General features: G+C 45.6%; 1 protein-coding gene across 14 annotated transcripts in view; it reads left to right on the forward strand.

Annotated features, from left to right (window-relative positions):
- Positions 1 to 24,316, forward strand: part of GULP1 (GULP PTB domain containing engulfment adaptor 1) — a 372,795-nt gene that overhangs the window by 168,711 nt on the left and 179,768 nt on the right. For all 14 annotated transcript variants that reach the window (XM_075933787.2, XM_075933780.2, XM_075933784.2 and 11 more), the window contains one exon: positions 22,547 to 22,623. In XM_075933787.2, the coding sequence (XP_075789902.1) occupies positions 22,596 to 22,623 (28 nt within the window). In that variant the 5' untranslated portion in view covers positions 22,547 to 22,595. The remainder of the gene's footprint in view (positions 1 to 22,546; positions 22,624 to 24,316) is intronic.

Genomic DNA, 24,316 nt, shown 5'->3' on the forward strand with positions numbered 1-24,316 from the left:
AATAAATATCATGTCTTTAACATAAATTATCATTAAAGAGATTAATCTTTGCCAAATTTTAAAACTGTAATTTTTAGGTGGCCATGTTGAGTATGTTTCAGAATAGATCATAGGATATTCTTACCAGTATGACTTTTGTCTGGATATTGAAAACAATCATGATCATTCATAGCTCAGCAGAAGAATATATTTGTTTTGTTATGTGATTGGTTGCCTCATACTAACAAATGCGGGGCATGATTTTGTGTATGGAGACTTGAATAGGAAGTCTTCCATGGTGCAAGATCATGGCCTAACTCATAAAGACTAGACAGAAAGAATAATATTTAAAAAAAGGCTAGATATCATGCATATATGAAGTTTTTTAATAATTCATTAATAGATGCTTTAATCATTTCTTAGAAATTACAGAGTCCAATGGGTGAACATCGCTTAATGCTATCAGTGATGCTCTCTACTGACAATGATCTAAAATATGTCATATCTTTTAATAACCTATCTATTAAAGCATCCTAAATAAAAAAAAAGTGTGACCTCAAAGTTTTATGCAACTATTTATGACAACAGGATATGTTTTATAACAATACTCTGAGGTATTAGGAAAATTGGAGAAATGCTCTCTTTCTCTGAATATCTTGCTCTCTCATGGGCTTTATCTAGCTATATATTGATTTAAGTAAATGTTTGGGAGCCACCAGTAGAGCTAGTTGGGAAATGGGCACATTTCAGGAAAATCCTCAAGAGGTTTTCCTTTTTTAATTTGTTAATATCACTGTTAAATGTACCATCTAGCTTTAATCACTCAGGTGGCCATGTGTCCTTGAAAACTAGGACTACCCCTCTCTTCCCTAGTGTCCTTATTAAGGTTTGTGGAAGAAAACAACCCATGTTGTGTACTGTTTTTTTCACAAACCTCCAGACTGGCTGGAATAGAGGACCTACCACACCAGCTCTGCTGCCCTGAACTAGCCCCACATCAGAACTAGCCTGCTATGAATGTACATTTGAGTCCAGAGGGTAACCAAGATGGACAGGATTACTTGTCTAAAGAGGAGACGTGGTCTTACTGCCTCTCTGTTGTGCATCTTGATGCACTTGCAAACTTCCTCTGTATGTCCTCTCCCCAGACAGGTAGGTATTCTGGGTTTGTTTGTTTTTTCATTTTGAAAAAATGGTCATTCTCACTATATAAGGCAAGCTTTGAGAGCTGAGGTGAGCAAGGAAAGTGTATAATCTCTATGGACGGAAGGGGGACAAGAGTGAAATACTGCCATCTGTAAAATCATGGAAAAGGTGAAGTTACTCCAGATTTGAATGTGATGAGATAGTCTGGTTTCAAAACCATTGTAAGTGAGAACTGACTTTGACTTTTCCCCAAATTGGATTTCATGTTTACATATTTAGAGAATACATTTTATGAAATATGTTCTTCTCTCTCCACATCTTCTCTAATGGTCAATTATCACAATGTAATTAAGTTTGTTTCACTGGCAATACATTTAGCCTTATACCCCTTTAAATGCTAATTTGGATTTACCATTGTTTGGACACTCAAAAGTTTTAAAGGGCTTTTTTTTTTAAAGCAAGAAATATTAATGTAAAGTATTATGGAATTTTTGTGGAGCTATAGGGAGGGAAAAAAGCAAATTCAGTCTGTGTCTTGTTAAGATTCATACCACTGTGGTAGGTTTTCATTTCTGTGCATGTGGTATCTATATCTGCAAGATGCAAAGTGTTTTGTAAGCATAAGCAGCCAGAGAGTAGAGTCATTCCATGTGGAAACTGCTGTGAATTAGGGTTGTGCTTGATCTCTGCTGTTGTTTAGCATCGTCATACGCCGAATAATGAATAAATGTATTAGCACTATAAATAAGGTTACGTTTTAATCACGAGTACTTTTAGTAAAAGTCATAGACAGGTCATAGGGTAGTAAATAAAAATTCATGGCCTGAAGCACCTCCTCCTCTCCCTTCCTTCCTTCTCCCCCCCATCCTCCGGCTGCCTCTTTCTGATAGAGGCAGCAAGTGGAGGGAAGCGACTAGTCAACTAGTGTGTTGACTGTCCGATAAGCAAATGTTTGTCAGATAGTCAACTAGTCGTTTACATGCCTCGGAGACCTGTCCATGACTTTTACTATATATCCCTGATGAAATCTCAGTAGGGGTTGCCTGGGGAGTAGTGACATGGGCAGTTGGGAGACAGAGGGTGACTTATGGCCCAGGACCACCCACTGGTTCTGGCAAGGAAGGGCAGCTGCCCAGGACCTCTGTGGGTATTGGGGGAGAGTTGATGGGACTGGCAGGCTCCTATGCAGCTCCTCTGAAGCATTGACATGTCCCTCCCTTTCAGCTCCTAGCGCCACTCTTTGCCCCACCCCAACTACCAGCTCTGCAGTTCCCACTGGTCAGTAACCATTCAATGGGATATTCAGGGTAATGCCTCTGAGTGGAGGCAGCATGTGGACTGGAGTTGGGAACTGAGGGAGGACATGTTACCACTTCTGGGGAGCCCCTTTGAGGTAAGCACCCTGTGCACCCCAACACCCAGCCCTAAGCCCTCTTCCACAACCAAACTCCTAGTACTGCGGAGGCTGGAGGGAAGCATTGTGGCCTGAGACTGCCTTGCAACATCCGATGTGGCTGGTCTAGGGACTGCATGAGCTGCTGTGATGGTCGTTGGGCCAGCCACACCACCTGCTTCAGCGGTCATGGAATCCATGACTTCCATGACAAAAATGGAGCCTTACCCATAAACCTTAGAGTAACATGGTAGATGGCAAATGCATAGAAGAGCTGGACTTTGCTGATGATACAGTATTGTAGTATGGAGGGACATCCCAGGAAAGTTTCAGACACAGATAACTTGGCAAAAAACTTTAGATCAAACAGGCTCAAAATTAGTTGTTCTGAAACTTATTCTGGAAACAGACATCAAGAATTAACATCACTTTGGAAAGCAGAAACATTAACAAAGTAAAACAGTTTGTGTACAGGGGAAATACCATATTGGCCAATAAAGATCTCAAGAAGGAAATGATATAAAAGATAGGAAAAGCATCCCTGGCATTTACTAAACTTCACAACATGTGGAAATCAGAAATGTACAATACCCGAGAACACAATTTAGTCATGACTTTACTGGATCTTTATGACTTTGATGACTCATCTCTGGGGCTGGAGCCTCCACTGGCAAGGCTGGAGATGTCCTCCCGCACAGTGGTGGGGGCTGGAGTTGTCAGAAAACATGGCCAGAGCTGGAGTTTGAGCTGTCAGATACTCCTCACTGAGCTTGTGGTGGGGGTTGGACTATGAAATAAAAGTAATGTCCAAGGAAGGCAAGGGTGTGTGAATTTTTGTGTATTGCTTGAGTCCTGTCTGTAACTTTTACTAAAAATTATCATCATAAAATCTTAATTTTAACAATGCCAAAGCAAAACTGAGAACTTTAAGTTCAAACCTAATCTTGATGCTAACATACAGCTTCAAGAGCAGAAGATCCACCAAAATTTTAGCTCAAGAACTAGATGACTATACAAATAAAGTGACCACCAAAGATTCTGAGCTACGGTTGGAAAGACTTTCTCATCAGCAGAGAGAACAGAGAAATGGCCAAGCAGCACTTCAGTTTCACCAGAATTAGAAGAAAGTATCCAGAGTGCATATTCAGGGTATGTACTCTGGATGCCAACCCACAGACTCCCATGTGAAGCTATCACATAAAAACCAACTGGTGTGGGTAAACTAAGGTATCCAAGAGAAACCTAAAGAAGAACCTTAGCAGGGAGGGCAGAACAGCCAACCTCAACACCTTGGAGCAGATGGAAATAACAGCAAATGACAGAAGGAAATGGAAGAGACCTGTATCCACTCCGTGCCCCAGCATTTGTGAAGGAAGGATGTAACGAATAATGAAATGGGATTTTGACAGAAGTTCTGCAGTTATTAACTCTGTCTTTATGGGTATGTCTACACTAGAATGTTAGTTCGAACTAACGGACGTTAGTTCGAACTAACATTCATAGCCGCTACACTAGCGCTCCGCTAGTTCGAATTTGAATCGAACTAGCGGAGCACTTAGTTCGAACTAGGTAATCCTCATTTTACGAGGATTAAGCCTAGTTCGAACTAGCTAGTTCGAATTAAGGGGTGTGTAGCCCCTTAATTCGAACTAGTGGGAGGCTAGCCCTCCCCAGGTTTCCCTGGTGGCCACTCTGGCCAACACCAGGGAAACTCGTCTGCCCCCCTCCCAGCCCCGAACCCCTTAAAGGGGCACGGGCTGGCCCTGCACCTGGCACGGATCGAGCCACCCACCCGATGTCCCCCAGCCCACCCCCTCTTCCCGGGACCAGGCTGGCGGCTCCAGGGAGCTTGCCCTGGACCGCAAGAGGCGGGCACCTTCCTGGGCTAGTGCGGACATCGTGGACCTCGTCCACGATCTCCGCACTAGGCACAGGAAAGTGGTCGTCTAGGGCAGGAGAGCTCCCAGCCTGGCCACCCAGGAGCAGGTGTGCATGAAAATCAAGGGGGTCCACTGAGACCCCCGACCCTGAGCCCTGAGCTTACAATGGCTGTCCTGGGTCAGACCAAAGGTCCATATAGCCCAGTAGCCTGTCTGCCGACAGCGGCTGACCCTAGGGACCCTGGAGGAGATGGACCGAAGACAGTGACCAAGCCATTTGTCTCGTGCCATCCCTCTCCAGCCTTCCACAAACTTTGGGCAGGGACACCACTCCTACCCCCTGGCTAAGACTACTCCATGGACCCAACCTCCATGACTTGATCTCACTTCCCTTTCAACTCTGTTCTAGTTGTAGCCTTCACAGCCTCCTGCAGCAAGGAGTTCCGCAGGTTAACTATTTGCTTTGTCAAGAACAACTTTCTCTTACTAGTTTCAAGCCTGATACCCATTCCTTTCCTTTGGTGTCCTCTAGTTCTTCTTTATGGGAACTCATGAAGAAGTTTTCTGTATGCACCCTCTCCACCCAACCCCTGCTTTTAGAGACCTCTGTCCTGTCCCCGCTCCATCTCCTCTTTTCTAAGCTGAACAGTCCCAGTCTCTGTAGCCTCTCTTCGTCTGGGACCTGTTCCCAACCCCTGATCATGTTAGTTGCCCTCCCCTCTCCTAGCCTTTCTCTTCCCCTCTCCCACCTCCTTTTCCCAGTCTCCCCCAGTTTTGTTCAATAAAGACAGAGTCAATGTTGGAAGAAACGTTATCTTTATTTTGTACATCAATAAGAAGGGGGGCTAGGGAAGGGTAAGTGGAAGGAGGTGAGGGAGGAATGGGGTACGAGCCCCCGATGGGGAGGACTGGGCTGGTTCTGCGGGCTTCTGGGGGTGGAAGCTCTCCTGCAGCCCCCCGATTGCCCCCTCTCCCCAGATGGCAGCCTGTGGCAAGTGCAGTCGGTCTGATGGCCGGTGCTGTGATGTGCCCAGTGTGGGTAGTCCAGGCAATCCAAGCCAGGACTGCTTTGCAAGCGGGGCACCCCTGAGAACTGTCTGTCCGGGGTGGGGGTCGGGACCCTTTAAGCGCAGCCCTCGGCTAGCCTGAGACAGCATCTCCACGCTCTAAGTCCTCCTCTGATGCCCTGCCGGCACTGCTTCCGGTCATCCGTAAGCCCTGTTCAGAGTCCACTCAATGTGGACTTGCTAGTTCGAATTAGCAAAATGCTAATTCGAACTAGTTTTTAGTTCTAGACGCGTTAGTTCGAATTAGCTTAGTTCGAATTAACTAATTCGAACTAAGTTAGTTCGAATTAGCGCTCTAGTGTAGACGTACCCTATGATTCCCCCATCTCCATGTGTATGTAACCTATGGATGGGAAGTACAAGGATAGCCCCTGGTGGGTGGCAGCTGCTGCTGTTATATTTACTTGCATCTCCACAGGTATGGACAATCGCAGCTCCCATTGGCCAAGAACAGTTACCGCAGCCAACAAGAGCTGTGATCCCCCATTCCTGTGCAGGTAAATACGGTGGTATGGGGGCCCACCTAGGGCTAACCCTGGCAGACCAGATCTACTGGTATTTGCTCACCTCTGCTGTAATGTATACAAATGCAATAGAGAGCCAGATCCCTCCAATTCAATCAATGGAGCTGTGCTAATTTACCCTAACTGAGGATTTGCCAGTGCTATGCAAGAGCTCTAGCGTCATGGAGTTTAAGGTCGAAGGGAAAACTAGCTCATCTAGTCTTATACCTGCGTATCACAGGTTACCAACACCACCTACTACCCGCACGCAATACCGAGCGACAACATAGGGAGAGGAGAATGTGTTGTGATTATTCAGTGATGTTCTCTCCCTTTTATTTATGGCTTCTTTGTAGCCTTTCACTGTTAGTCCTGGCTTTAGATTTGAAGGGAGGTGTTCATTTATTCATAGAATCTGTTTGATTTGTCACTATTACATGTTTTACAAATGTCCTCATATGGTCAGCCTTTTAACTGGTGAAATAAAGTTGATGGGTTTTTTTTCTGTTAAGGTAGGTATCAGAGTGGTGTCAAATTGCAGAGGAAGGTTACAGAGAGCTCAGCTTCAGAGCTGGAAAATGCTGCATAGTGATAAAAGTCTTCAATAGGAGAAAAATATATTGGAGCTAGGAGACAGAGGTTACAGAAGTTGTAAAGAATTGTCTGGCAGTGAAGTAATCAGACCAAGGGGGGAATGTTTGGGAATGAGCTGTGTAAGTGCCAGTGGATCAGACAACTGGGAGAGAAGGAGTGGTCAAAAAAAATGTTCAAACAAACAATTTTCTGTATGGCTGAAGCAATGGCATAAGCCATACTGATACTTCATGTTTGCAGAGCAAGTATGAAGCATGCCATTATGTCCACATTGTCTAGACAATCTATATCTAGTGTAATTTTTCAGTGCATCTACTTTCATTCCCTTTTCAGCCCACTGGCTACCAGGCTGCAGTTTGTAATCAGTTTCCACATTAGAATTGTTAGTCACAGCAGCAGCAGCATGTCTCATGAGAATTCAGAGATTGCTGAATTATTAAAGTTTCTGTTTGCAAGATCTGTGTTTTAATTTGTTTATTGTATTTGTAGTTGGAACTTGTAAGATTGCCATCAGCTGACTAGTTGGTAAAGCCTTTGCATAACACTGGAGACAAAATCAGAATGAGAGACTTTATTTCACAGTCACAAGTTTTTTTATCTCATTGTCATATTAAGTGTAATTCAGTTCAGTCATGTAAATTCATAAAGCTTGTGAAGCAGAAGTAGTCATTCTATAGTTAAAGTTGAAGTCACCTTTCTATAATTGCAAGCCCAAATTTCGAAGCCCGATTCCCTCGTACTTTTTCTCAAAAATAAACCCCCCAATCTTCCTGGAATTCCCCAATGTCACACATCATCCCAGGATAGTTTGCCAAAAGCACAGTTTGTTAAGAATCAGAAATGGAATTTTAAAGCTATTGAGCAGAATTTTCAAAAGCTCCAAAGTGAAACAAAGCCTCAGTGTCAACAGCAATTTATTCACTGGATTTATGCTCTTAAGTACCTAAGCCACTTTATAAAATGGGAGTTAGAGTCTTGGGTCACTTGGATGCTTTTAAAAATGTTACCTGTTGTGTTTGAAGGTTTTTAGTTCACTGTTGACATTTCTAAGAAATATTTTAGTTCATTCAATGCTCCAAAATGGCTTGGCCTATGTACTTTCTCTTGGTCTGGTTTTGTTGAACTTGCTTAAAAGAACCTTTTGTATTTTGGAAGAGCCAGGAGTTAATCACAAATATATATATATATATAAAAAAATCCAGCTTGAGACACCACACCCTTGAGTTGTGTCTCCATTTTATATTTACACTGGGCTCCTCGCCAGGTGTTAGCCCAAACTCTCTTTCCATTCATACAAAAGAATCCTCTAACTGATTTTGGAAGAACTTAAGTCTGAGCTAGTTTATGTGGGTAAGAAATTAGGTTAGAGACCAGGATTCAGTTTAACTTATGTTAGAACCCACCATTTTGCAGTGAGGCTTCAGACAAAATCTGATGCCCTTCCCACTTTGCCCATAGAAGGGCAAACTCTCCCACAACTGACACAATTGCCCAAGAGAAAACCCTAGAGCACCTTAGCCAAAAGAACCTTGAGAGAAGCCCCTAGACATGCATGTGGGAATACAGAAACAAAGGACACATTGTAGTGTTGGTAAGGCTTTGTAGTGAGGATGCTCATACCTAGGCTAGGTAAACTCTCAGGTTTAAATGCATAGTGAAGAGATACTGTAAGGTTTTAACTAGAGGTTTACTACAGCAGTGTTGTGAAAAAGAGTCAGTGAAATGTGAGAGAGGGGCCCTGTCTAGCTCAGCCAGCAAAGAAGGAAATACAAGACTGTAAGTTACGATACTTTGTTTAATCCCCTGCATAGTTGCCAGCTCTCCCAATCTGTGCAAAGCTATCCTAAGTTATAAACAACTGTCCTGGAACTTATCACCCTAACTGAATTCTGGAGCAGTTAAGAGTTTCGTGTTACCCCTTCACAGTTTTCTGGCAGCCACTGACTACTATGGTGGGTCTGCTTAGTGGGCAACCAAGCTGCCACTCTGCCTCCCCCTTTGCTGCTCCTTTGCTAGATATGAGTGTAGGAGGAATGCTCAGGAAGGAGGTAAGTTGAGAGGGAAAGTACCGGCTCCAGGAACCCTTCCTTTTCAAAGCCCAGAGTCCAGTTACCCTCAAAAACTCCCATCAACACCACCTCATTTTTCCAGCTTCCCTCACCGCATAGCTTTGCCTCGACTCTCCTCACCAGTCTACCCCACATAGCTGTCTCAGGCAGTATCCCTTTCTGCCCCCTACCTAAATATATTGATGAAATGGAGACAAAGAGGAAAGGGAAAGAGATGTCTTTACATATCACCAGTTACTCTAGTGTAAGTTCTTTTAATAGCTTCAAAGCTATGTCTCCACCTGCCAGGTGAACTGCTAGAATTCACACTGCTCAGAGGCTGCTGAGTGTATTTTATGAATTTTATTGTTTGTGAGTTTTTTGTTTTTGTTTTTTTTATTCTTCTTCCTCAAAGAAGAAAATAACCTAAAATTCCTCGCAGTGAATGTACAACCCTCAGATGGGCCAGACCCTAGCTACCCAGCCTGTGTGGAGAATTGTCCCTGCCAAAATGCTTTGCATGTTGGCAGCTATGCATATTGCAGAATCAGATGTAAGTTAGCTATTGATTAAAGAGGTTTGGTTTTGATTTTTGAAGAAGAAGGAAGAAAATACCTAGTTCCGAGATGGAGAAATGCTCTACACAGAGGCTTGTGTTCCTTTTAAGATGCAGGATGCAGTAGTTTGTTTTCCCCTTTTTTTCCCTGACACCTTTGCTTGTCACAAGCTCCTTTATTCTTTTTGACATTTATGCCTCCCAATGGCACAGTGATATCCGTAACTAAAGTAAACAACATCTGTTACAGTTCAGGAGTGAGCTGCACCTCTGATCTCTCTCTGGTCCTCCATAGATAGCTGTTTCAAATGAGGCCTGCAAGTCTCTCAGGGTATGTCTACACTACCCCGCTAGTTCGAACTAGCGGGGTAATGTAGGCATATCGCACTTGCAAATGAAGCCCGGGATTTGAATTTCCCGGGCTTCATTTGCATAAGCGGGGAGCTGCCATTTTTAAAACCCCGCTGGTTCGAACCCCGTGCAGCGCGGCTACACGGGGCTCGACCTAGGTAGTTCGGACTAGGCTTCCTATTCCGAACTACCGGTACACCTCGTGGAACGAGGAACAAGGAACATGGAACGAGGTGTACCGGTAGTTCGGAATAGGAAGCCTAGTCCGAACTACCTAGTTCGAGCCCCGTGTAGCCGCGCTGCACGGGGTTCGAACCAGCGGGGTTTTAAAAATGGCGGCTCCCCGCTTATGCAAATGAAGCCTGGGAAATTCAAATCCCGGGCTTCATTTGCAAGTGCGGTATGCCTACATTACCCCGCTAGTTCGAACTAGCGGGGTAGTGTAGACATACCCTCAGAGTAGAATGCTGTGATAGAGCACTCTTTTGACTGGATCACAATTTTGTAAAAACCTGTTTCCTCAACCATGTTATCCATACCAGGTCCAGAAGGGTTTGCCCCCAGCTACAGAATTCTCTCCTGGAACAGTGACCGGCTAGTAAATACAGAGACCAGATTGTTCACATCAGTGTATGATTAATTTATTCCCAGGAACAGCCTAAGTAGAGAGAAAAGAGTTAAAAATGACAAAAGCCTTAAAAGCATATTGTCTTGCCTAAACTTAGCCCTGGCCTTGATATTATAGGAGAGAGGTTGCCCACTAAATTTGCTTTCTCTCTGATAGTCTGTGCCTCAGTCAGCCTGTATCTTTCTCAAGACAGACTGTCTTTTATCCAGTATCAGAGGGGTAGCCGTGTTAGTCTGAATCTGCAAAAGCGACGAGGAGTCCTGTGGCACCTTATAGACTAACTGAAGTGTAGGAGCATAAGCTTTCGTGGGCAAAGACCCACTTCGTCAGAGGCAAGTAGTGGAAATTTCCAGAGGCAGGAATAAATATGCAGGCCAGGATCAGGCTGGAGATGACGAGGTGGATCCAATCAAGGAGGATGAGGTCCACTTCTAGCAGCTGATCTGGAGGTGTGAATTCCAAGAGAGCAGAAGCTGCTTTTGTAGTTAGCAAGCCATTCACAGTCTTTGTTTAATCCAGAGTTGACACAATCAAGGCCTCATCCTCCTTGATTGGATCCACCTCGTCATCTCCAGCCTGATCCTGGCCTGCATATTTATTCCTGCCTCTGGAAATTTCCACTACATGCATCTGACGAAGTGGGTCTTTGCCCACGAAAGCTTATGCTCCTACACTTCAGTTAGTCTATAAGGTGCCACAGGACTCCTCGTGTCTTTTATCCATTTCGAAGATTCTTCATTTGAAAGTTCCTGCCAGATCACCTGAAGTTTCAAGTAAGCTCCTGACCCTGGTCAAACTTACTCATGCAGGGTATGTCTACACTACAAAGTTAATTCGAACTAACAGCCATTAGTTTGAATTTACTTTAATAGGGGCTACACATGCAAACCACTATTTCAAATTTAATTTGAAATAGCAGAGCGCTTAATTCGAACTAGGTAAACCTCATTCTACGAGGAGTAACGCCTAGTTCGAATTAAGTAGTTTGAATTAAGGGCTGCGTAGCCACTTAATTCGAACTAGCTGGAGGCTAGCCCTTCCCAGGTTCCCCCTGGTGGCCACTCTGGGCCAAACCAGGAAAACTCCTCTCCTCTCCCCCAGCCCCAGGGCCCTTAAAGGGGTAGACTCTGGCCAGATGGCACTTGCCAGAGCCAGCCCTGCCAGTAGTCTCTGCCCCTGACCCAGTGGCCCCAGGATGAGCCAGGGAGCCAGTGATAGTCAGCCGTCCCCCCACCCAGTCCCTCAGCACCCAGGGGCCAGCCAGGGGCCATAGATGGTGCGCACCCTCCTGGACTAGTGCGGAGGTCATGGACGTCATTGAGGTTTGGGGGCAGGCCCCCAACGTCCATGATCTCCGCACTAGGAGGAGGAATGTGGCCGTCTACGTCTGCATAGTGGCCACCATGGCCCGAAAGGGACACAGGCGCACCCAGGAGCAGGTGTGCCTGAAAGTTAAGGAGCTGCGGCAGGCATACACCAGGGGTGGCACTGCAACAGGAGCTGCCACCTGCCCCTACTTCCCCTACTGCCACATTCCTCCTCCTAGTGCAGAGATCATGGACGTTGGGGGCCTGCCCCCAAACCTCAATGACGTTCATGACCTCAACCAACTCTTGGGGGGCGGGGTGGTCCGCGCCAACCCAAGAGGCAGCAAGCCGGGATCGGAGGGCCCTGACCTGGGTGCATCGGAGGGGCCACCACCAGGTGTTCCAGCACCGGAGTCAGCAGGGTCATCCAGGGAGGTCATACTGGGTAAGCGCCAGCACTGTACCCTGCCCGGGGGGGAGGCAGGGAGGGAGACCAGGGACTGCACACATGGGCCATGCCTCCCACGGATCACGCAGCCACCTGTGCACGTGCAAGCACGTGCCATGCCACCCTTGGGCAGGTGGCTCCAGCTGCATGACACCCAGGGGCCGTGGCCCAATAGGCACACACGTGTGTGAAGAGACCTGACATGCTCCCGACCCTGGGGTGGGACCCAGCAAGACGCCCTCCCTTCACACACCTCCTCTACACAGAGGCAGGGGACATTTCCCCTCCCCCGCCCTGGCCATACTATACATGGCACAGGGGCATGGGTGCGGTCTTGGGGAAGCTCCCAGTCCTGGGGAGAGTCAGACATCTTGACCATGGCCTCTGTGCAAGCACAGCGGCTCTGATGGTGCAGGGCACGGTCGCCGTCACGTCACAGGGCGGGGCTGGGCATCATCCACTGTGTCCCCAGGGAGAACTGACCACTTCTCTTCTTTCTCTACAGCCACACAAGCTGCTTGTGCAGGGCGCACCAGCCCTCCCGGAACATGCTCCCGTACCCGCGGCCTGCTCCGGATCACCACCACATGGCAGGAATACTGAGACCAGCACCTGGGTGTCCTGTGAGCCCTGCACCACACCGTCGAGGCCTGGATGTGGGAAGACCTGCACCTCCGCCAGGAGCAGCTGGATGAGGACTGAGCCGGAAACGCTACCCTGCAGGCCCAGCTGCAGAGTATGGTGCCCCGTGCCGGTCCTGCGCCTGCTGCCCCCCCATCTACTGTCTCCCCTCCCACTCCTGCCCCCACTCCCACTGCTTCCTCTGCACCCTCCACCCAATCTCCCTGGGGACGCCGAGGCCCCCTCCCTTGCTGTGCTGGGAAGTGGTTGGCCCGGTGAGACCCCAACTCCTGATCCCTGAGTTTACCCTCCCCCTTTTTCCCCTTGCTTCCCCCTTCCAGCTCCCTCCTCCCAGTTTTCCCCCTCCCCTCTCCCACCCTCTCTCCTGCCCTCTCCCGCCTCCTTTCCCCCGTCTCCCCACAGTTTCATTCCCCCTCCCCAGTTGTGTTGAATAAAGAGAGTTGTTATTTTTGAAAATACATGTCTTTTATTTGACATCAGGAATGGGGGGGCTAGGGAAGAGTAAGTGGAAGGACGAGAGGAAGGAATGGGGCACAAGCCCCCAGTGGGGCAGACCAGGGAGACTGTTAGCGCTCCTCACGGTGGAAGCTCTCCTGCAGGTCCCTCTGGATCCTGACATCCCCTCGATGGTCCTCCCGGATAGCAGCCTGCAGACAGTGCAGCCAGACTGCCGGCAACATGTCCACGAGACGCAGCAGAGTCCCCAGGGGCAGGTCTGGTTCCATGTTGCAGAGTGCTGTGGTGTCCTGAGTGAGGGCCAGCACAGCACTCAGAGACACAAATGCTTTGCTGTCCCTCAGCGAGGTAGACCAGCAAGCAGAGAAACCTGAGAACTGTTTGTCCGAGATGGGGAGTCAGGTCCCTTTAAGCACAGCCCTCGGCTAGCCTGAGGCAGCAGCCCCACACACTTAAGTCCGATCCTGATGCCCTGCCGACACTGGTTCCGGACAGCCTTACCTTCAATTCAGGGTCCACTCAATGTGGATGTGCTATTTTGAATTAGCAAAATGCTAATTTGAATTAGTTTTAGGTCTAGATGCACTAATTCGAATTAGCTTAGTTCGAATTAACTAATTTGAGTTAAGTTAGTTCGAATTAGCGCTGTAGTGTAATTCAGTAGATTTCTGGTATTGTCCATTTGAACATCAAGCAGCTGTGTTTTTCTAGAGACATTGTTTTGGATTCTTGCAAGATTTGACCCTTGGCCACCTTTTAGCCTGCAATCAATAACCTTCAAATCCACATATAATATTTGCACACAGTCTCACGCTGTCTCTCTTTTTCACTTATTCACATATTAATATGGCTACCTCCCACATTCTTCACAGCATTTCATATCTAGTTTATAGCTCATTGAAGTCAATGGACAGACGTCTGTAGATGATGTTGATTATTGGACCAGATCGTATTTGTGTTTTATAGTGTCCTTATATGAGATTCATAGAGCTGATAACACTAAAATGGAGTCAAAACAAATAATATTTGAGAACAGTGAAAAGTAGTTGCAAGCTGAGTTCCCCTGCTCAGTTTTAATACACTTCCAATTGTATGGGAAAAGAAATATATGTGGTAAATGTTTATTATTAATAAAAGCTGCTGTCAATTTCCTTCTAATTTATAGTCTGATCAATTGTATTTAATCCCAGTTGGGTTTCATTGCAAAAATAATTTCAATCTAATCTCTGATTAAAAGTTCAGCACTTTTTTTTTTTAAATAAAATAAGCAATAGTATGACTTTGGCTTCAAATGTTAACTTTCACCCTTGCTCTTTACAGAAAAAATATAAGCTTTATTTTCAAATAGCTCTCAGAAATTCAACATATGTAAACACAAAAGGAGGAAACAAACTTCAGAATGGTACCAGATTTTTTAGAAACTGATAAAGCAGCTATTTTAATTGTATTCATCGTAACTTAATCTACCTTTGGTATAAATTCCTTTTGGACTCAAATCGGTGAAGTTATATCAAGCGTAAAAATTTGATATTTGTTTAATTATGCTAAAAGTTCAATAACACAAAAGTAAATTATATTTGTAAATTACCTTCTTTTGTGGGATTTCTCATTTAGCCTCAGAAGTTATGCTTGGTTACTTTTGTATTTTAAACCATCGGGACATTAATACATTTGTAAGCGGGGGAATGGTCCCGCTATTGTGGGGAACTTTCCTGGCTTCTATACACCCCGGTGAAATGAACCAACGAAAGGATCTGAGTCCCCGCTCCCACTTCATTTACCCCACTGCTCCCTGATCCTGAGGGCTCCCCCTCCACTCTCCTGAGTAGCAGAGCCCTCGAAACCCCAACAAGGCTGGGCCCAGGTTTCCTGGGGCTTAATCCCCGACCTTGTAGTCACTAGGGGCAGGAGTTAGGGTGTCCCCACTCCGAGGTGCTCTCTTTACACTGCAGGCCTTCTTGGCCCAGTGGTCACTTCATAAGGTTCAAAGCAAATACAATTTATTAAACAACAACTGATTAAAGAGAAAAGAATAAGAAAAAAATGAGAATGGTTAAATGAGAACACACAGCCCTGCTCTGTAGCACAGGGACATCAAAACAGCAGTCTGCAGAGTGTAAGGACAGTTCACAGTCTCTTCCTTAGAGGCCCCTTAGAGGCCTTGGATGTGCTGCAGGGGGCTGCAGGCTGGACACACTTGCTCTGGCAGTGCCCACACAGCCTCAAGCTCTAAGTGGCCAGACCCCTCTCCCAGTCCAGAGCCTCTCCCCACACTTTGCAGTTCCCAGCTGCTCACCACATCCAGCTGCAGGCTGTGCTGTGTGGCCAGTCTCTAACTTCTTGCGTTGCTTCTCTGCTCCTTTTGGCTCTCTGAGCACTGCCAGTCTGCTGCTCAACACAGGGTCTGCGCTCTTGAGCTGTGTGTGTCAGGCTCAGCTGCTGCAAAACTGCCCCTCAGCACACAGCTTGCTTTGCTAGGGCTGTCTCTCAGCTCCCTGTTTTTGCAGGACTTCTTCACACAGCTTGTACTCCTATTTCAGCTCTCTGTCTTTGCAGGACCTCTTCTGCACACAGCTTGTTTGTTCAGAGAGAGAGCCAGAACAATCCCAGCTCACAGGGAGGACGGGGCCTGGCTTCTCCCTTTCCTCATTGGTGTTGCACCTTGGTTCGGTGATGTGATGGGAGCCTCAAGGGTTAAAGCTGACTACCCAGTGAAAACTACTGGATGATGGTGAAACAAATGATTTTTATTAAGTGGTCAAAACCAATAATTACCAAATAGGTGTTTAAACTAGCAATTGCTCAATACTTTTACTGTGTAGAAAAGCTTGGGCACAATTATAGCCAACTGATTACAATTCTTTGATTACAATTCACTCATATCAAATCACTATCCCTAATTTGCCTAAGACAACGCAGCATACAAATAAAAAATACAAAAAACAAAGCCAAAGTAATGATAATAAAAGAACCATCGAAAGCCATAACTCTATGGTTATTTTAGGACAGCTGGCGGAGTTAGACATAAATCTACTTTTACAACTTAACAACTCCGGGGCTTCTATTTCTAACATTTATACTTAACCTAAATACAACACTACTATACAACACAAAATTATACAATTTACACAGTGTGGTTAACAGAACTTAGATACGCTTTACAGAATTACACAGTGAAATTAACACAATCTAACTATTAATTAAACCAATAACTAATACATTTAAAGCAATACTTACAAATCCAGAAACAATAACAGAAAGACACATTGTCCTGAATTTTGCTTCAGAAAGACACACTAGAACTTGGAGCATGCTCAGGACTCGTGCACCCCTATATTTGACTCGAAGGGTGGGGAGGCAGCCTCAGGGTGATCAATCCTTTAGCCGGGCAAAAAAAAGACACGTGCCCTCAATATACGGAACCGCCGTTGAACAAAGGGATTGAGGGTCTTTTATACAAAACTTCGGTGTCTGTGCCATGCTAGGGTCTGCATTTGGCAGGGCCTGATAGGCTAGTGATGAGGTAGTATGACAATACTGCCCTATAGGAATTTTCGTGATGTATGCGTGATCCCCTCGTGGACAGGACCAGATGGGGCATAGTTAGTGTGAGACAACTGTGTTTTATTACCCTATGTTTACTTTTTCCCCTTGCCCCTAAGACTGGTCAAGCTACGGTCAAATGAGGCTTATCTGTAAATTCAGCTAGGCGTTATCTAGTTATGCTTACCTCCCTATTTTCTTGGTGCTTTTGAGTTCCAGGATGCTTATAAGGTCAAATTCCATTCACAAAAACTGCATTGTGCTGCCCATGCTCCTCTGAGTATCTGGGTTTTGTGTGAGGGGCCTTGTGTGGCAGGATGGGCTATACACGAAGGCCGTGGACAGAAAAAGCCTGCTTTACAACAACTGGCCTGTCCAACCTGTCAATCAGGCTGAGCTGGAGTGTTGGTTGCTTTGTCTCTGAGGTCAGTCAGTCTCATGAACTCTTCCCCTTCAGATACTGCGAGCTGGCAAACCAAAAACTCCCACAGAGTTTTAGTAAGGGGTAACAGTCCCCTTACACATTTAGTAACTGTTATATGTGTTGTTTCATTTTACTATAGTTTCTTGAGGGCTCAACAGAGATGAGCTCTCTGTTTTGTAGGCTCAGTGTGCATGGTGTATAAATGGTTCCTGCCTCAAAGAGCTTATAGTCTAGCCCTGATTCAGGGAAACATCTTTATTCAGGAGCAGTGCTTAAATACATACTTAAGTGCAATTCTGAATAAGGACTTAAATACACAAGACAAAGAATAAGAGAAAGGAAATATTATTATCCCTATTATTAAAGTGGGGAACTGAGCCACACAGAAATTAAGTGACCATGGTATCCTTCTGGAATGCCTGGCAGAGTTGTGATAGAAATGTAGCCGTGTTAGTCTGGTGTAGCTGAAACAAAATACAGGACTATGTAGCACTTTAAAGACTAACAAGATGGCTTATTAGGTGATGATAGCTTCCCCAATTATCACCTCTAATATCATTAGCTCACAGACATTTACCTCCCCCCCCCAATTCCCCTTCTGTTCTGAAATTTGATTTGTCCTTTTCATATGTGCTCACTTTTTTAATTGTATCCTTTGGCATATATGGTTGTGACAATTTTCTTCCAGTATTTGATCTGAGGAAGAGGGTCTGGCCCACGAAAGCTCATCACCTAATAAACCATCTTGTTAGTCTTTAAAGTGCTACATAGACCTGTATTTTGTGGCAAAGTTGGGTATTAGAGGCACTGTTTTGCAGTGGTTCTGATCCTACTTGTTGGGACGCTTTCAGAAGGTGTAGGTAGAGGGCTGCTATTCGACCCTGTGGTGATTGTGCTATGGGGTCCCACAAGGTTCCATCTTGTCTCCTTTGCTGTTTAATATCTACATGAAGCCGCTGGGAGAGGTCATAAGGGGTCATATGTAGATGAGACCCAACTCTATTTCTCTGTGATATCAGAGCCAGGTGTGGCGGTCACTGATCTAAACCAGTGTCTGGAGGCGGTGATAGTTTGGATGAAGTCAAGCTGAAGTTGAATCCAGATAAGACTGAGGTCCTGTGGATCAGGAAGCCATCTTTTCGGGAATGTGGCCTGGTACCTGTTCTAGACGGGGTTACACTACCCTTGAAAGAACAGGTACACAGCTTGGAAGTCCTCCTGGACCTTTTTCTACCATTTGAGAACCAGATTTCTTCAGAGGCCAGGAGTACTTTCGGGCAGCTTCATCTGATTTGCCAGCTGCATCCTTCCTGAACAAGCATGACTTGGCCATAGTGATCCATGCTCTTGTTACATCCAGACTGGATTACTGTAATGTGCTGTATGTGGGGCTGCCTCTAAAGAGCCTTCTGAAACTTCAGATGGTCCCAAATGCGGCTGCTCAAGTCGTAACTAATACCCGTTATATGGAACACATTATGCCAGTGCTTCGGCAGCTGCACTGGCTTTTTGTATGTTTCCAGGCGCAATTTAAGGTTTTAGTTATGACCTATAAAGCTCTAAACCGGTTGGGTCCGGGGTATCTGAAAGACCGTCTTCTCCCATATGAACCTTCCCAGGGATTGAGGTCAGCTGGGAAGGCTCTGCTTTGTGTTCCCCCACTTGTGGAGGAAAGATTAACATCTACACAGAACAGGGCCTTCTGAGCTTTTGCTCCCAGGCTGTGGAATTCTCTTCCTCAGGATATTCGCACATTGCCAATGCTAGCATTGTTTTGGTGTCAGCCTAAAGCCACCCTTTTTACTCACGTTTTATTAATGTTTGAATCTATATGTGTATGTTCCTCTTCTTGATAAGTTTTAGCAGATTTTATGTCCCTCTGGGGTCTCGTATTTAAAATTATTATATATTTGTATTGTGCTTAAAAAAATGTGTAAGATGCCTTGAATATTTTAAATAGAGAGGTGGGGTAAAAATATGTAATTAAATAATTAAATAAATTAATAAAATAAATATCTGAGCAGTGTCATATATTAAATCAGGTAGCATTGTCTCTCTTACCATTACATTCAGCATGACACTTTTAAATAAACCATGTTTTAGATTATGGTTACTAACACAGTCTTTGTTAAAAACAGCAATTGAATCTGGGATTTGGATCCAAATAATGAAACTGAAGTCAGGCAAAACTTCCAATGACTTTAATGTGAAGAGGATCAGGCCTTTAATCAGCTAATCTCATAGGGTATGTCTACACTACAAAGTTAGTTCGAACTAACTTTCATAGGCGCTACACTAACGCTCCGTTAGTTCGAATTTAATTTGAACTACCAGAGCGCTTAGTTCGAACTAGGTAATCCTCATTCCACGAGGTTTAAGCCTAGTTCGAACTTACTAGTTCGAATTAAGGGCTGTGTAGACCCTTAATTTGAACTAGTGGGAGGCTAGCCCTCCCCAGGTTTCCCTGGTGGCCACTCTGGCCAACACCAGGGAAACTCATCTGCCCCCCTCCCAGCCCCGGACCCCTTAAAGGGGCACGGGCTGGCTACGGTGCCCGTGCCAGGTGCAAGCCTGCCAGCACCCAGCCAGCAGACCCTGCACCTGGCACGGCTCGAGCCACCCACCCGATGCCCCCCAGCCCTCCCCCTCTTCCCGGGACCAGGCTGGCGGCTCCCGGGAGCTTGCCCGGGACCGCAAGAGGCGGGCACCCGCCTGGGCTAGTGCAGACATCGTGGACGTCGTCCACGACCACCGCACTAGGCACAGGAAAATGGCCGGCTAGGGCAGGAGAGCTGCCAGCCTGGCCACCCAGGAGCAGGTGTGCATGAAAATCAAGGTGGTCCACTGAGACCCCCAACCCTGAACCCTGAGCTTATAATGGCCGTACTGGGTCAGACCAAAAGTCCATCTAGCCCAGTAGCCTGTCTGCCGACAGCGGCCAACCCTAGGGACCCTGGAGGGGATGGACCGAAGACAGTGACCAAGCAATTTGTCTCGTGCCATCCTTCTCCAGCCTTCCACAAACCTTGGGCAGGGACACCACTCCTACCCCCTGGCTAATAGCACTCCATGGACCCAACCTCCATGACTTGATCTCACGTCCCTTTAAACTCTGTTCTAGTTGTAGCCTTCACAGCCTCCTGCAGCAAGGAGTTCCACAGGTTGACTATTTGCTTTGTGAAGAACAACTTTCTGTTACTAGTTTGAAGCCTGCTACCCATTCCTTTCCTTTGGTGTCCTCTAGTCCTTCTTTATGGGAACTAATGAAGAGCTTTTCTGTATGCACCCTCTCCACCCAACTCCTGCTTTTAGAGACCTCTATCCTGTCCCCCCTCCGTCTCCTCTTTTCTAAGCTGAGAAGTCCCAGTCTCTTTAGCCTCTCTTCATATGGGACCTGTTCCCAACCCCTGATCATTTTAGTTACCCTCCCCTCTCCCACCTTCTCTCTTCCCCTCTTCCACCTCCTTTTCCCAGTCTCCCCCAGTTTTGTTCAATAAAGAGAGATTCTATTTTTGAACACAATTCTCCTTTATTTTGTACATCAAGAAAAGGGGCTATGGAAGGGTAAGTGGAAGGAGGTGAGGGAGGAATGGGGCACGAGCCCCCGATGGGGAGGACTGGGCTGGCTCTGTGGGCTTCTGGGGTGGAAGCTTTCCTGCAGCCCCCCAATTGCTCCCTCTCCCCAGATGGCAGCCTGCGGCAAGTGCAGCCGGGCTAATGGCCGAGTGGTGTGATGTGCCCAGTGTGGGTACTCCGGGCATTCCAAGCCCGGACTGGTTTTCAAGCGGGGCACCCCTGAGAACTGTCTGTCCTGGGTGGGGGTCGGGACCCTTTAAGAACAGCCCTCGGCTAGCCTGAGACAGCATCTCCACGCTCTAAGTCCTCCTGTGATGACCTGCCGGCACTGCTTCCGGCCATCCTTAAGCCCTGTTCAGGGTCCACTTAATGTGGACATGCTAGTTCGAATTAGCAAAACGCTAATTCGAACTAGTTTTTAGTTCTAGACGCGTTAGTTCGAATTAGCTTAGTTCGAATTAACTAAGTTAGTTCGAATTAGCGCTGTAGTGTAGACATACCCAAAGTCCTTTGGTAAATTGGGATATTACATTCTTTAGAGGGCTCTAATCCTCCACCCATGAAAAATATTATGATGTGACGTGTGCTTCTGTTTTAGTACATGGACATTACAAATATAAAACAATAAAATTAAATGAAATAATTCAGTAACATATGTGGGGCTTTTGTACTTTTACAAGAAGTACAAAAGTACTAAAGATGTATAAAAAGCATTTGGTATTGGCCTAACAGTGCTCCCGTCAAAATCAATGGTGAATTCTCTTTCATTTTAGAGGGAGTAGTTGGTGGAACAACGACCCCTTTGAAAATCCCACTCTATTTTTTTTCATTGTTCCTGAGACTTGAAATTCTATGAGAAGAACAGGATAGAGGGAGGCCATTATCAAACACCATGGATGAAGCATGTAGGGTAGGGCATCTGGACAGAGGAAGGGAGAGAATGAGTGAGTAAGAAACCAAACAAAAAGTGTTTTAAGTATAGTGTTCAAAGGAAGATTACCTTGCCTTTACTGGGAAGTAATGGGACATTTCCATACAAAGTGTAGGATTTCATGACTGTAAAATGCTACCAAAAGTAAATATAATCATAAGAACATTATCAGGCTTAGAGTCTGAAATCAGGATAGAATTCTGTCAGAGAATTTGATTTTTATATTTATATCTGTATATGTAATCTGTACCAGTCTGGGAGGTAAGGTAGGTAAGGTGGCCTGATACGGTGGGAACATGTTCATCAGCAGATGACACTAGTCTGAAGGAAACATTTCTGGTAGTTAATTTCAAGGAATTGGGAAAGCTATACAAGTCTGTGTAGTGAGCACAACTCGATCTTAGTTGACAGGCTCAAGGTATAATGCAGGGCAATATAAATACAGGGTCTTATCTTACTGAATGTTTTCATTGAGTTTTTCCAGAAGATATTCAGCATTCATTTTAAAAAAGGTCTGTCTGTGTAGACTTAATGTTTATTGTCTTGTATAGATTTTATCCATTTCTTCTTCTCTGTAAAATCACAATGATGTGAGCTTTCCAACAATCATTATAATGTCATATTCAGTTTCAGTAGGACATTCAAAGAACACATTCCTGAATAACCTGTTTGGTTTTTTTCATAAGCAGACTGTTCCCTGTTTTCTTTCTTTTAAATTAACTATTTCAGACGTTATATCTCCCTTTTGAGCCTATTAGAAGAGGATATTTTAGTTACATTCCATATGTGTATATAACAAATGCATGCCAGACAGATTTTCTTTCTTATACCTGTACATGCAACTTATGCAGTTTGATAGGTACTTAGATTTAAAAGTAGTCATCAACATGTACAAACACCAGTGTTCGTATGCCTGTGTGTGTGTGTGTGTGTGTGTGTGTGTGTGTGTGTGTGTGTGTCGGCCAATTCAGTTTAAAACATTTTGATGTCACATACTATTAAAATAATCTGCTAACTTGGAATTTTATTACATATTTGTTTCCTAATGCTTTACTTTTGTGCATTACTTCTCAGGTTGAAGTGCCACAAAACAGAAAATATATTTGATTGGCTGATTCTCAACATGAACCGTGCTTTCAGCAGAAAGAAAGGTAAATAGATGGGGATTGGTTTCATGGGAGACTAAAGCAATTGTGCATAAATACTTGTAATGGTTAAAAAATATTACAGGTTGAACCTCTAAAATCCAGGACACTTTGCTCCACAATATCTGTGGTTTGAGCCTGGCGGCTAGGTGCTGGGGCCAGCCAGGGACAGGACTGCAGCATGGGCTGGCGTCAGCTGGGCTGGCAGCTGGAAGCCCCAGCTGGGCCTGCAACAGGAAATGCAGGCTGTACGAGGCTGGAGTCAGCAGGGCTGGCGCAGTGGGGAGCAGAGCCCAGTGGCTTGGTCTGGTGCCTAGTAGCAATGCCAGTGACGTACAGGGGAGCCCAGGAGTGGGGCTGTGGTGGGAAGCTGAGCCTTTACCTCCGTTGGTCCAACCTGTAGTATTACAGAAGAAATCTGTTTGTGTAGTTGTATTAGACAATTAGTTTAGAAATGAATGACTTTCTTAAAAGGTCAAGTTACTTCAGAGGCAGACCTACAAAGACAATTTTGTCTGTAGAGTAAGGCTGTGAGAGCCTGTACTGAATTTCATGTTATTTCCTTTATTGATTTCTGATCAGAGAGAATGCAAGCGGACAGTTAGAACAGTTAAAGGGAAGCATGGAGGCCACTAAGCTGCTTATTGTTTCTAGTGACAGGGCTTTTATTTCAGGTGAAGCTATTTTGGAAATCACATTTTTAACTAAGGACTATCAAGAAATTATATATTAATCATGATAATCATGTGATTAATTGCGCTGTTGAACAGTAATAGAATACTATTTATTTAAAGAAAGAAAGGTATACAGTTCTCGCTTTATATTTTTTATTACAAATACTTGCACTGTAAAATAAATAAATAAATAAATAAATAAATGGTAGATAATGCTGCCTGCTTCTTGAGTCCAATGCCATCTGAAAGTGATAACAGGCCATTGTTTTAACTGGCATTGAAAGGTATTTATGTGCCAGCTGCATTAAAATTTATATGTTCCTTCACATTTCAACCATCATTCCAGAGGACATGGATCCATGCTGATAATGGGTTCTGCTTGTTGATGATCCAAAGCAGAGTGAACCAACACATGCTGATTTTTATCTTCTGAGTCCAGGCCCGCCAAGAGGGGGAGCAAAGGGGTCAATTGCCCCAGGGCCCAGTGATTCAGAACGGCCCAGGGCTCTTGGCTGTTGTCACTGTTCAATGTCCAGAGCCCCAACTCCTTTAGATCACTGCCAGAGCATCATAATCCAAACAGTTGTGAGTAGAGTTGTCCAGGTATTCTACCGGACAGTCTGATATTTGCACTCTTTGTCCAGTAAAAAAAATCAGAGAATACCAGACATATGCAACGTCCAGTATTCTCTGATTTTTCTGGCGGCGCAATCCGGACGGAAGCCTGGCGTGGGTGGGGTGAGCGGCTGGAAGGCGAGGCCACGATCAGCGCTTGGAGCCTGTGATTGCGCAGAAGTCTGGCGGGGGTGAGGAGAGTGGGCAAGGGGAGTGGCTGGGACTCCCAGCCACTCCCCCCGCCCCCGGCAGGCTTCTGTGCAATCGTAGGCTCTCGGTGCCGATGGCAGCCCCACCTCCCAGCCTGGAGTCCCAGTTGGGAGGCGGGGCTGCGATCGCCGTTCTGGGCGCTTCAGAAGCCTAGCCAAGGTGGGGGGAGTGGCTGGGACTCTCAGCCACTCCTCCCACCC

The sequence above is a fragment of the Pelodiscus sinensis genome, chromosome 7, assembly GCF_052426305.1.
Source record: "Pelodiscus sinensis isolate ZL-2025 chromosome 7, ASM5242630v1, whole genome shotgun sequence".
In the NCBI taxonomy this organism is placed as follows: domain Eukaryota; kingdom Metazoa; phylum Chordata; order Testudines; family Trionychidae; genus Pelodiscus; species Pelodiscus sinensis.